The sequence below is a fragment of the Anabrus simplex genome, chromosome 3 (assembly GCF_040414725.1).
Source record: "Anabrus simplex isolate iqAnaSimp1 chromosome 3, ASM4041472v1, whole genome shotgun sequence".
In the NCBI taxonomy this organism is placed as follows: domain Eukaryota; kingdom Metazoa; phylum Arthropoda; class Insecta; order Orthoptera; family Tettigoniidae; genus Anabrus; species Anabrus simplex.
Genome location: NC_090267.1, coordinates 71,500,368 through 71,514,040, shown reverse-complemented (window position 1 = coordinate 71,514,040; position 13,673 = coordinate 71,500,368). Strand labels below are relative to the sequence as shown.

At 40.9% G+C, this 13,673-nt stretch overlaps 1 protein-coding gene across 2 annotated transcripts in view; it reads left to right on the top strand.

Moving 5' to 3' along the window:
- Window positions 1-11,438, top strand: part of LOC136867021 (transmembrane protein 53) — a 266,998-nt gene extending 255,560 nt beyond the window's left edge. For both annotated transcript variants that reach the window (XM_067144117.2, XM_067144116.2), the window contains exon 3: window positions 6,842-11,438. In XM_067144117.2, coding sequence (XP_067000218.1) covers window positions 6,842-7,405 — 564 coding nt within the window. In that variant the 3' untranslated portion in view covers window positions 7,406-11,438. The remainder of the gene's footprint in view (window positions 1-6,841) is intronic.
- Window positions 11,439-13,673: the final 2,235 nt, after the last annotated feature.

Below are 13,673 nucleotides of genomic sequence, written 5' to 3'. Positions count from 1 at the left end.
ATTTGTTAAAAGTTAGTGTGTCTTTTTTTACACATTAATAAGATGATATGAATGGGGGTGGGGAGGAGCTTTAACATAAATCTGCAGTGGAAAAGGAGGAATACATTTGACTAAATTCTGTATGTAATTAAATGACTGTGGGTAATATCAGTGCTTAATTTCTAAAAGTTTAGGTGCCAGGACGCATACTCACACATTCCCCCCCCCCCCATTTCAACCATACGCCTTCCTCCCCCCCCTCCATAGAAGTCACATGTTTCGATATCGAAAAATTGTGATAAAATTTAAAATGAGAAATAACGTTTTGCACATCTGAAATTCAGGTTTTTAAAACATAATTTCTTATAATCAAAACAATAAAACCACAAGATATAATATACACAACGGATGGTATATAATATTCTTCAGCCAGATTTTGTCGTAACTTTCATAATAGTGAGTGAAAACGAAGTCACGAGTTTTATGTACATTGGCAGTAAAATAATAATCTTCTAAATGTAACTGCCAACGGCCGTAGCCGTGTTGAAATACCAGATCCCGTGAGATCTCCGAAGTTAAGCAATATTGGGCGTGGTCAAAATTTACATGGGTTACCACGCGCGTGGTGGGGGTAAGGGAATGAAAGAGCGGAAAGGAACTGGCCACCTGAGATATTTATTTAATACTAACAGGGTGTGGGGTAATAAGCTTACTTTTGACAACATACCATATAAGATCTGGGAAAAGGAGATTGGCGTTCGGTTTCCCCATTACATTTGAGGTTAAGAAATGTTACTGTATAAATGAAACGAAAGATTAATTTGATTGAAAAAATATATTCTTGAAATTATATATAAAAAATAGTAAGTCTCGTTGCGATAAAACAGATGAGAATATGAAATTATGACATTGCAACTGAAAGAAACTTAGCATGAATTTGAATTCTTCTTGACCGGACATTTAACAATTTATACGAAATATATCCCTCACTGTTACACTTGACTGTACCTTCAACACTTTGAGTGTAATTACGACGTATTCCTTAGATCTGGTGTTTACTGTAGATGTGTCACGCCTAATTTGGTGATGTATCCATGTGACTGCTTCTTCAGCATCTTGATGACTACTTGGTAAGTCTATCCTTCTTTGACTTCGTGGTAAGCCTTCCCGTCCGTATCTTCAACTAAGAGACTGACCAACTGTAGCCTCATTCTCTCAATGACCAATGAGTAATGAATCACTGAGTCCTCTCCTTCCCGTAGACTCCCGTTGACCTAATGACCGACTGAGGCCTCTGCATCTCGTTCACACTCCGACCAACTGTCGCCTCTCCTTCCAATCGAATAATGACTGACGCTACAAAATGCAGCCACCTTTTATAGACGTTAGGTTGACGCACCTACGTAACCTCCAGAAATAACTATTATCGACTCCCACCTCGCGACAAGTGTTGCATACAATGGTGAAATAGCCCAGGGCTCCCTAAGTATCTAAGACCGTGAGCGCATCGCTAAATGCTCACGATGACGTAGCCATGACGTAGCAATGACTTGACAGAAACGCCAGCAGTATTGCCCATTATAGCAATGTCATATCCAACATCTGATATCCGGCAATTTTTACTGTACATGTCTTGAGTGTTATTCTACACACACGTATATATGCATACATTCAACTACAATCACGCAAGCGACAAGCATTGCAGAATAGAATTGAACAAGAATGATAATACAATAATAGTAATCTCAATAATAATAATAATAATAATAATAATAATAATAATAATAATAATAATAATAATAATAATAATAATAATAATAAGGATACATATATTATCTTGTAACGGGATTAGAACAGTTACACACCCTACCGTACGTTAACTCCGGCTCAGGCACACCTCTGCGGAGGTTCGGACCTGCCTTCTGGCAGAATACACCCTTACCTTACCTTATTTTAAATGTAACCAATGGCGTATGGCTTTTAGCGCCGGGAGTGTCGGAGGACATGTTCGGCTCGCCAAGCCACCTGCGCGTCGTGATGAGGATGAAATGATGAAGACGACACATACACCCAACCAATGATGGTTAAAATTCCCGACCCTGCTGGAAATCGAACCTGGGGCCCCTGTGACCAAAGGCCAGCACGTTAACCATTTAGCCGTGGAGCCGAACACCATGACATTTTAAAAACATTTTACTATTTAACCACTACAAAGCTACATTTTCTTGTGTGTTTATTTATTTATTTATTTATTTGAACCTACAACCTGTATTCCAGTCTTTGACCGGGTCAGGGATGTAATGAATGAACCATATATAGGCTATTATTACAATGGGGTCGCCACTCCCAAGGTGATTTTTATTAATGACTGATAGATGTTATGAAATGATAATGGAGAGTGTTGCTGGAATGAAAGATGACAGGGAAAACTGGAGTACCCGGAGAAAAACCTGTCCCGCCTCCGCTTTGTCCAGCACAAATCTCACATGGAGTGACCGGGATTTGAACGACGGTATCCAGCGGTGAGAGGCCGACGCGCTGCCGTCTGAGCCATGGAGGCTCACTTGTGTGTTAATTATTAATGAGTACATATTTTAAAACATGGAATTTTAACTGAAGTCAATTTATAGGAAGAGTTGATACTATTTTAAATCTGCGGTGTGGACTGTGTTCAGTAACTTTTTATTGAGCAATCCCCTTTAAAAAAACACTGTGCGAAAAAACTCCCTGGGAGGTTCCTGAACGCTCAAATCGTCCACCATGAGCATGCAGACACTTCTGAACTGATTTTGGCGAAGCACTGCACGAGCAACGGTGGCTAAAATGTTCACAGTGATTGCTCTGCAGACCATCCCAATTTCTTCCCATGGTGCAAGCATTGTAGCTGATTTTCGACAGTACAACACATTCGTGAGGTTTCCCACGGAGTGTTAAGAATTCGTCGACATTGAACGTGTAACGTACTTTCGCCATTTTGTTCGACTCTCATGAAGGTCACAAGATGGCATAGTGACTCGAAGATCCGAAGCATTTGTGCGGATTTCCGCGTATTGTTCGTAATTACTTTTTGAAAAGTTGCTTTACGTCGCACCGGCACAGATAGGTCTTATGGCGACGATAGAACGGGGAAGGGCTAGAGTGGTAAGGAAGCATCCGTGGCCACTTAAGGCCACGGCCGCTTCCTTCCCTCTTCCTTGTCTGTCCCTTCACATCTTCCCATCCCCGACAATGCTCCTGTTCAGCATAGCAGGTAAGGCCGCCTCGGCGAGGTACTGGTCATTCTCCCCAGTTGTATCCCCGACCCAAAGTCTCACGCTCCAGGACACTGCCCTTGAGGCGGTAGAGGTGGGATCCCTCGCTGAGTCCGAGGAAAAAAACAACCCTGGATGGTAAACAGATTAAGAAAGAAGAAGATAATTCTTATGACTTGTGTTGCTGTCTGCCGGTCTGCACACTTCTCAGCAGCTTACACATCTTCGTAGCAACAGACTGTACCTCTTTAGTACAGGGAATGAACGATTTAAACTCTGGCTTCGGAGGGTAACTGCTTATTGATGAACAAGTTAAGTGAGGAGATGCGTTATGGACATTAGATATCTCTCTGTGGTCCGGCTCCATGGCTAAATGGTTACCTTACTGGCCTTTGTTCACAGGGGCCCCGTGTCCGATTCCCGGTAGGGAATGTGGCACGGGGGCTGGTTGTATGTGTCGTCTTCATCATCATTTCATCCCCCATCACGACGCGCAGATTACCTACGGGCATCAAATCAAAAGACCTGCACCTGGCGAGCCGAACATGTCCTCGGACACTCCCGGCACTAAAAGCCATACACCATTTCATTTCACCTCTCTGTGACTCTGTGTACTGTATTAATCCTTGCTCCCTTGGTGGATCAGAGGTGGAGTGTCGGCTTCCAGATCCCAACATCGCTGGTTCAAACCTGGTAGTCAGATATTGAAGAACGGAGAAAAGTCAATTTGACACTGTACGATATCGGTACCTATGCAAATGATCTCTAGTTGACACTTTTGGTGTTTACCCGGCAACATTAATTAAAACTCACCGAAGAAGTGGCTGTGCAGTTTGGATCACGTAGCTGTGAGCTAGTTTCGGGAGATTGTGGGCTGGAATTCACCGTCGGCAGCCCTGAAGATGGTTTCTGTTGTTACCCATTTTCACACAATGCAAATGTACTTAATTAAGGCCACGGCCACTGCCTCCCCAATCCTAGCCCTTTCCCGTCCTTGCGTCCCCGGAAACCTTCAGTGTGTTATTGCGACGCTAAACCACTAGAAAAAGAGGGTTGTCCACACCAACGTGGAACATTCGCAGTCATGGCGGTGACGAAATATTCACGTCTCCTGCGCCAGTGAAAGTGGTGCGTTTATTCACACCACGACCAACTTTGCGGAATAAACAATGGGTAGCTGACCTCGCTTTCTTGGCAGACATAATGTTTTATTTGAATGATTTAAATATTTAATCGCATGGGAGAAATACATTGATTAGCATCATGTGTGATATAATTAAGGCTTTCAAAGTGCAGAGAGTGTTATTGAAAAGTCAGCTTGAAGCCGGAAATTTTGACAATATTCCGTCATTAAAATTGTTACATTTGTCTACTTATGAAAATCTTGGAGACTATCAGACGTTGTTATAGACTTCGCACTCTGAATTCAGTGCCCGATTCAAAGAAATGAATTGATATGGCACCTCAACTTGAAATATTTATGACCCCCGTTTTCAGCACGTCTTGAAAATTCACAATCGTATTTCCAAACAGAGCTGATAAAACTACAGTGTGACGCAATCTTAAAGGACTACACTACAGCGGTGATTTAATTTCCTTTTACAAAGATGTTCATCCACAAGCATTTCCTAGACTTCAAGCACTGGCCTTAAAATTTACGTCAATGTTCGGTACCACGTATGCATGCGAACAGATGTTTTCAATTCTGAATTTAAATAAATGGAGAACTAAGACTTCTCTGTCTTATGGTGACTTAGAATTTAGAATTAGAATTTCTACTGCCAAATCGATTGTACCCAATATTGGTAAATTAGTTGCCACAAAACGATATCAATAATCGACTTAAACGCTAAATGTACATTAAGGCAAACGCAATGTATGTATAGAATAAATTGTGTGTTTATGTGTTCACAGAACTGTCATAAATAACATTGTTTTCATAAGCTGCGTGCTGACTTGACGACCTGTGGTTCTGCCTCTGCCACTTCTCCTCCATCCCCCACCACTTCATCGGGGCTACACCACAGTGCCGGGGCTGCTGCCGAGGCCTTGCCGGGGCCGTGGGAGCACCTCAGTTGGAATCGCTTGGTTTAGAAGGAGAGTTGAGTTATTTCTTTGAACAGTTAATTATAACTGTTGCGTTCTTTCAAAGCTCTCTGTTACTTCCGAACTGTGTAAAGTCTAGGATGACCAACTTTCCTGTAATTCTGTAAAGGAACTGCTAGTTTTTAGTTCTAGAGCATCAGTCAAGAAATGCATGTCGGTAAATATATTAATACTAAGAAACATTTCTCCTTCTGTCCTAAACAATCATAACTGTGACTTCATAATCATAACCCTTCCCCATGGCACAACAGTCCCGAAGCTGCTCAGCCCGAAGGGTTGCAGATTACTAGGTGTCGTGTGGTCAGCACGACGAATCGTCTCGGCCGTTATTCTTGGCTTTCTGGACCGGGGCCCCCATCTCACCGTCAGATAGCTCCTCAACTCTAATCACGTGTACGCGAGGATGGTATTTTTTTGTTCACCACTTCATAAAAACCTCTTTTTGTATTCTTGAAACTTTTACTGTTTTATCCCTGAGTGAACAGAAAGGTGACTTTCAGGTCTCCCTCTTTGTGGAAGCGCACTGTTGTATATTTCACTGTTGCACAATTTCTATAATATTATCGACCTAGCTTATCACAGTGCTTGAACCAAATGTGTATCCCATAAAGTTAGTGATCTCTGCACACAATTTTTCCTGGGTCTTTCCACTCTTGCCTTATCTTTGCTGTTCTTGTTCATTGTTTTCCTCCCCATCTCGCAAACCAGTCTGCCCATCTAGTTCTTTCTTTGCCCTCCCACGTGCTGTCTCCCTTCTGTGGGATCCCACATTGTCATTTTGTGAGTCCATCGATGTTGGTCCAGTCTTGCTACGTGTCCTCCCCATTTCCATTTTAGCTTATCAGCTGTCGTCAGAGCGTCTTTCATGCCGTTTTCCCTTCGTATATCTTCGTTCCGTATTCTGTCTCTCAATGCGACCTGGAGTATTTTTCTTTCCATTTTACGCCGGCATATCTGGATCAATTGCCTTTGTTTTAGTGTTAGTGGCCAGGTTTGGCATTCACATAGTAGGACCGGTATCACACATTTTTCTAGGACTTCAGCCTTAAGGGTAAGTTTCTGAGTCTTGTCAATCAGTATGAAATTTTGAGACCAGAACCTCTTCCATGCTTGTCCTATGCGTCGTTTGACCTCTTTCTCTGAACAGTTTGAGAATGATATGTTCTGGCTAAGGTATATACAGTATGTATTCCTCTATGTATTCAACTTTGTTTTTCTTTAAAATTTCATCTCACTGGTTCTGGATTTTACTCTCCTGTTTTCATCAGTGTGCAGGTCTCTGCAGCATATGTCAGTACGGGGGATTGTACATCACCTCTTTACACTCCATTATTCCAGATGAAGTTCCTCATACTGTGGTAAAATGTATTTCTCTGTTGTATCATTTTTCAGATGTCCATGTTCAGTTCTGAATCAGTTTGCTTCCCGTATACTTCTGTATTTCCTTTGTGTATAAGTTGGAACATTCTGCTTTATCTGTTATGTACTCTCTTGTGTGATTGCAGTTGGTTGCCACCGAGCTCCTTGGGTACCTGAAGAATCTTCCAGGACAAGCACCACTGATGCTCCATGGCTTCTCTGTGGGAGGCTACTTATGGGGTGAGGCACTAGTACAATTGGCAAAGGACCCTTCTCTGCTGAGTGTGCTGTCCCGGCGAGTGGTTGGGCAGGTGTGGGACAGTGCTGTGGAACTTTCCGAGGCTCCAGCCGGCTTGGCCCGCTCTGTGTTCCCACGCAGTCAGATGCTTCAGGGTTTTGTCCAGAAGTTCATCTCAACATATCTGTCTGCCTTCCGTGAACAAGCGACGCGTCACTATGAGCTGTCCTCGCAGTATTTTCATGGGAAGCCTCTGCTGAGTCCAGCTCTCCTCCTCCTGTCTCGTTCAGACCCCATCGGCACAGTGTCTGCCAATGAACGTCTCATTGAGAACTGGAAGAAGGCCGGCGTTCCCACTCAGGTGAAGATATGGGACGGCTCCCCACATGTCGGTCACTTCCGCATGTATCGTTCTGAGTACGAGGAACAGGTTGTCATGTTTCTGAAACGACTAGGTTTGGGCAATGCTTAGGCGAGACTTAGGACACATTAGGGAGGATACACAAGAAATGAGCCTCAGCAAAACATTGAATGGCATGGTGGTAGTGAGAATGTGGATACAGTATTTGGAGATGAGATGTGAGAAATAGTTGGTTGTGCTTGTGTTCAGTATACTGAAAGCTCAGAAACAAAGCCCTGACTCCTCCCTGTCTTGAAGATAAAGTGATTATCAGTGATTATTTTTGGACAGTGCAGTCATATCTTCTTTATACTACATAGCATAATTGTCTGCTTCATCATTCTTCAGGTATAGGTCTCCCTCTTGTGCATGTGCAAGAAATGTTCTTGTAAGACTTTGGATGTTTGGTGGCAAACTAAAATCATGCTATAATTTTCATAAACAATATTTGTAAAAAAGAATCAGTATAGTCATTGGTATATTGTGTCTTCTGATTTAAATGAGACCAGATATACCGGTAGTACTCTACGTGACTGCTAAAGTTTCTAAAGAGAATGTATGTCTTGTGTTATCTTCTACTGAAGAGAGCTTCTGCTAATGAGTGATCAATGGTTAAGGTGTGACCAGCTATATGATTTATTAAAAATCATCACCCAAGACATCAGTCAAAGACCATTTCTTTACTTTTTCTTCAGTGTTATCTTTATAAAGATCCCCAGGTTCTTGAACTTTAGTCACTTAAAAAAAAAAAAAATGAAATAATGAAAGTGTAAGTTTCATTAAAATGTTTGTTCTAAATGTTGGTTGTTTTGTATTCACAAAGCTGAAAAAGAAGAGAAAAGAAATATTAAGGTAAAGTCTGTCGTTATTCTGAAGATCATCTTGATATTGAAGGATTGTTATGTTGCTTTCTTTCCCAAATATTGGACATAGTTATTTTGTGGATCATCTTTTCTCAGAATCTCCAAAGTTTTGGCATACATTTTCTTTTAGTAAATTAGAAATCCATAGAACTGTACTTGCCAGAGCATTTGAACTTACTATTTTATTTCACTCTTTTTCTCTGTTCTAGGATTTGTTATTTAATTTCTAGTTCCATCATTTGCATGAACTCTTATGAGAAATTGAATACAGAAATCTGAATATTCGAATTACCCACTATGGACAAAAACATATGGTACTCTACAGTTGAACTGGCTGTAGTGCCATACCTATAGTTCAGATCGCTGCCAACAAAAAAGGAATGACCTAGACCACAATAGCTCAATAGAGAGAGCATCGGGTTCAAAATCCAAACGCTTGACCATTTTTGTTGTGTAGTTTAAGATCTTTATGGTATGTAATAGTATGTGCTGGGCATGAGATAAAAAGCTGACTGTTTGTTTGAAGGCTTATGAGAAATATTAAGGTAAAGTCTGTCGTTATTCTGAAGATTTGCCGTGTCAAGAAAACAAGGTGAAATTCGTGAAGAAGTCTTCCTCGTGAACAGTCGAGATTTTCTTCTGAAGACGTGGAGCAAAGTTCTGTGCAAAACGTAAAGAATTTCATGTTGATTTCTTGACATGACAAAAGCCCAAAAACGTATTATCATGTCGACAGTTACGGGCCGTGAAAGCATCAATCTAAATATTAAGTTCATGTTTGTGAATGTTCCTAGTATTTTTCCTAAATACCGGGGGTTGTCACTGATGTGGATTAAGCCCAGTTTTACGGCCGGATGCCCTTCCTCATGCCAACCCCATATGGAGGGATATACACACTATTGCACGTTTCTGTGGTGGTCTGTAGTGTAAAGTGTTGTATGAAGATGAAGATGTGTATTAAACCAATCACAAACACCCAGGCCCCGAGCTAGAGGAGTTAACCAGACATGATTACCGCCCACCCCCACCCCGACCTGGCAGGGAATCGAACCTGGGGTCCTTTCAACCGTAAGCCTACTTTGAAAGCGTATAAACTAATTACAAGTATTCAGTGACCATATTAACCTTTGTGCCAGCTCTGCGGTGTTGGGGCAGCATGACTGACTCTTACCCGGAAGCCTCGGGTTCGATTCCCGGCCAGGTCAGAAAATTTTACTTGGATCTGAGGGCTGGTTGGAGGTCCACTCAGCCTATATGATTACAGTTGAGGAACTATCTGACAGTGAGATGGCAGCCCCGGTTTAGAAAGCCAAGAATAACGGTGGAGGGAATTCATTATACTGACCACATGTCACCTCGTAATCTGCAGGTTTTTGGGCTGAGCAGGAGTCGCTTGATAGGCCATGGCCCTTTGGGGCTGTTGTACCAGGGGTTTTGGAGTTTTATAGTAACCTTTAACTTGAGGGCAGTTTAGTTAGTAGTTAAAATTGTGGCTCCTGTATTTAATTTGCCCATGTGATTGCTCTCAGAAGACCATGAACAAGTTTATTTTTTATGTAACTTCTGTGAAATGGTGGTCTTTTCATAATTTAGAGAGCATTATAACCTCTGTTTAAAAGGGATCAGATCTCAGCTAACAGCTTGTTTGGGAAAGAAAGCAATACTGTATTACATACACCTTCATGGTGTATTACTCAATCATTGAGTTGTTTGGGCTCACTTTAAATAACAGTAATATACACAGTAATAGATATTTATTAGTTTGAATAAACTATATTTTAACATCATCTAGAAATTAGCTTGTAAAGTCACAAGTGCAGTGTTAATTTGTATAGTACTATGACTGTGTACATAGTTATTGTACTAAAACTAACCATTGAGAACTGTGCGTTGAGAATGAGAAGTTGAAATAAATTTAAAAATGAGGAGTAATTACCAAGCAAAAGTTCTTTTTCCTGGCTGATAGAAGGAAGGAAAGAGATTCACATTTCATAGGTTATACTGATTATTTGTATTTCCTTGCTGTATCATCTGAATACAACAGAAATGAGATTCATTAGAACTATGCATCAAACTACTCAAAAAGACAAAATCAGGAATGAAGTAAACAGGAAGGCAGCTGACATTGAGGTCCCTATTACCAGTGTAATAAAGAAGCGTAGACTTGAGTGGTATGGGCAGATTATGAGAATGAAGAGGGAGAGATCTGCCGGAAAATGTATCGACCTTACTGTTTAAGGAAAAAGAGCAAAGGGAAGACCAAGGAAATGCTGGATAGACACAGAGAAATCAGATTTGGAGGAAGGAGGTCTCAAATGAGAAGATGTCCTGGAACAGAATATGTATGCAGGCAGGAAGCGATGGTGAGCGCTTGTACACCACACCCGGGAAACTAGTTGAAAAATCATCATCTGAATGCTGACAAGTACAAGTAAGAACTGCTGGGTCAAAGACACATTTTACCTGTGGTTTTGGGTCAGATAATTTTACACAGACATGAGCAGTTTGTTGTTTGTGAGAGGATAAGCTGTGGGGGATGTGCACTATGTAATGATATGCTTTTACTTGAACAATCAATATTCTTCATCTTCTTAGTCTCTGATCCCTAGTTGGTGACTTGCAGAGGATCTAAACCTCATAATCAGGGGATTTCTGTGGGTGCTGCTGGACTTCGGACAGTGTGCACGACATGTTTAGCTTTAGAATATAGCAAGCAGGTATACGAAACAGCAATACCATGTTATCTGCCTTACAGTCATGAAAGTGAGAATTTCTGCTTGGTGATGAGCCTTGAAATGTTTGAGAGGGGGTGTTGTTTATGCTCCCATAAGAGTGCTTAGTGTGATGGAAAACAATGATTTCAGCTGTCATTCATTGGCAATCTTTTCTACTGCTATGTTCTGTTACATTTTGTTATATACTGAAATTAATTGTCACAGATCATTGAAATCAGTCGTTATTTCTGTTGTGAATGCTTCATAAGTATTTTATTGGAAATAATTTCATCATCATTCCTTGTCTTTATTTGACCAAATATTTTTTAGGGTTGATTTCACTGAAATGCCTTGAATTCCTTAATGTTATATCTTAGGTAAACACTATTTTATTGTCAGCATTGTACTATGTAATGTGTGTTTTACAGATTTTATACATATCATATTGTATTGAAGTATGTGTTCATTTGTATTTCCTATTATTGTTGGAAATAAACATCTTTTCATGACTTTTTTAATTACAAAAGTTTAAAAATAGTCTTTTTATTGGCTTCCCTTGTTAACTCCTTCGTTTATGTCAAATGAAAAAATAACATGTTAGTGTGAGAAAAGGGAGAAACAGAAATATTTATCTTCATGTCATTGTCCTTTTCCTGTGTTTATTCAGCTTACATCTTATCAGTCACCATTCACCACTGATCTGCAGTTAGGATTATTGCCCAAATAGCAGATTCCCGTCAATTGGTGTTTTTACATCACACCAATACAGATAAGTCTTAGGGGGACGATGGAGTGGGAAAGGTCTAGGAGTGTGAAGGAAGTGAGAAACCTTGGAAAACCATCTTCAGGGCTGCCAACAGTGGGGTTCGAACCGACTATCTCCCGGATGCAAGCTCACAGGTGCACACCCCTAACTGCACAGCCAGCTTGCTCTGTCATCAATTGTTTGCCTAATCTTTTCTTAAAATATTTCAAAGGAATTTGAAATTTATCAAACATCTTCCTTGATAAATTATATCTGTCTCTAATACCACTTCCTATAAATTAACTAGCTGATGTACCCATGCTTCGCTACGGAATTCTACATTGTATACAGAATTCTAGGTTAGGTAGTGTACACGTTGTGAGCAAGATTGTATTATATTGCATAGCTCTTAACGTTACTCTAGAAACGCGACGGGGAAGTCACCAACAGTCTTTTCTCATTTGAAGACTGGGTTAGGGAATTTTCATTGTAATAGTAGGTCCGCTTGTCTACCATCAGTCACAATCAGGTTGGGGAATTTTCATTACAATGCCAGACACTCATTCTCCACCTTCATTTACATCCTCAGAAAGACTGTCATAGTGGTTTTCCCAAGAGAAATGAACATAGGTCATTACAATGACGTCAGTAGAAATGACGCGATTAAAAGCAATATGAAATACTCAATCAAATGAAAAACCACACATTTTCTCACTTTTAACGAACAGTACTACGCTGCCGATCTAACAGTCCAAAGTTCCAGAGCTGGAAAGACCAAGCTGCAGACAGCCGTGATCCGTGAAAACTCTTCGTCTTTTTTTGGCGGGAGGGGGGTTGGGTGTCGAATAGTGGAGAGTCGCAGTACAAATCTATGTCCTTTAACTAATCTGTTTTCTAGGAGTACCCGATGAGTCGGAAAATATCATTTCACTACACTGGCGGCGGAAAAATCTGACTTGGAGGCAAATTTTTTCTCCAAGCCAGAAGAGAAAACCCCTCTTCAATACTAATTTGGAATAAAATGAATGTAGAATTTAATAAAAGTGAACAGAAAGGCGCTTTTCTTAAGAAACGGCTCTTTTTATTACTAAGTGAGCCTCTGCCAAATGTGTACACTGCTCATTCAAAACACCACGTCAGAGTAGGGATCGAATAGCTGGAATCCTTTTTTTTTTTTTGCTAGGGGCTTTACGTCGCACCGACACAGATAGGTCTTATGGCGATGATGGGATAGGAAAGGCTTAGGAGATGGAAGGAAGCGACTGTGGCCTTAATTAAGGTACAGCCCCAGCATTTGCCTGGTGTGAAAATGGGAAACCACGGAAAACCATTTTCAGGGCTGCCGATAGTGGGATTCGAACCTACTATCTCCTGGATGCAAGCTCACAGCCGCGCGCCTCTACGCGCATGGCCAACTCGCCCGGTAGCTGGAATACTATGATTAACCAGTGTGTTAAGTACCAGTAATATCAGACAATGTATGAACCAGAAGAATGGCATGCTAAAGAAAAAAGTTTCCTAACTCCCCTGCTATTTTCCGCCAATATTCAGTCAGGCTGTTCTACTCGGTACGCAACAGTAATCCCATTTATCAGAGTTGAGGGCAGCATAAGAGGCAAAGAACATCACAACAAACAATGGTCAATGTAATGCCATTGTTGTTCAATGTTATGTGCTTTCAATATTGTAGGCCTTCACATTTAATTTTCTTCGACGACTCTGATATAGGCCTACTACTCTTATCGTAGTCGGTACGGTAAAACTGAATAAAACATAAATGATCGGAAATTGTATTCTCTATAACTTTTGTTATGTAGTACTTTTCTATAGGACCAATAGCAGAGGTAGGGTATTTAAAAATTAAATTTTAGGTGCTACCCGTAAACTACAATTTTATCCAGGGTCAGTAAAATTGTGTATAGCTTAGACTACAGTTTCTTCTTTCTCGACTCTATATACCGATTTTCAATAAATTCTGTGCACCCATTTTCTCGTGGCTCGGCGTTGATGTGGACTTA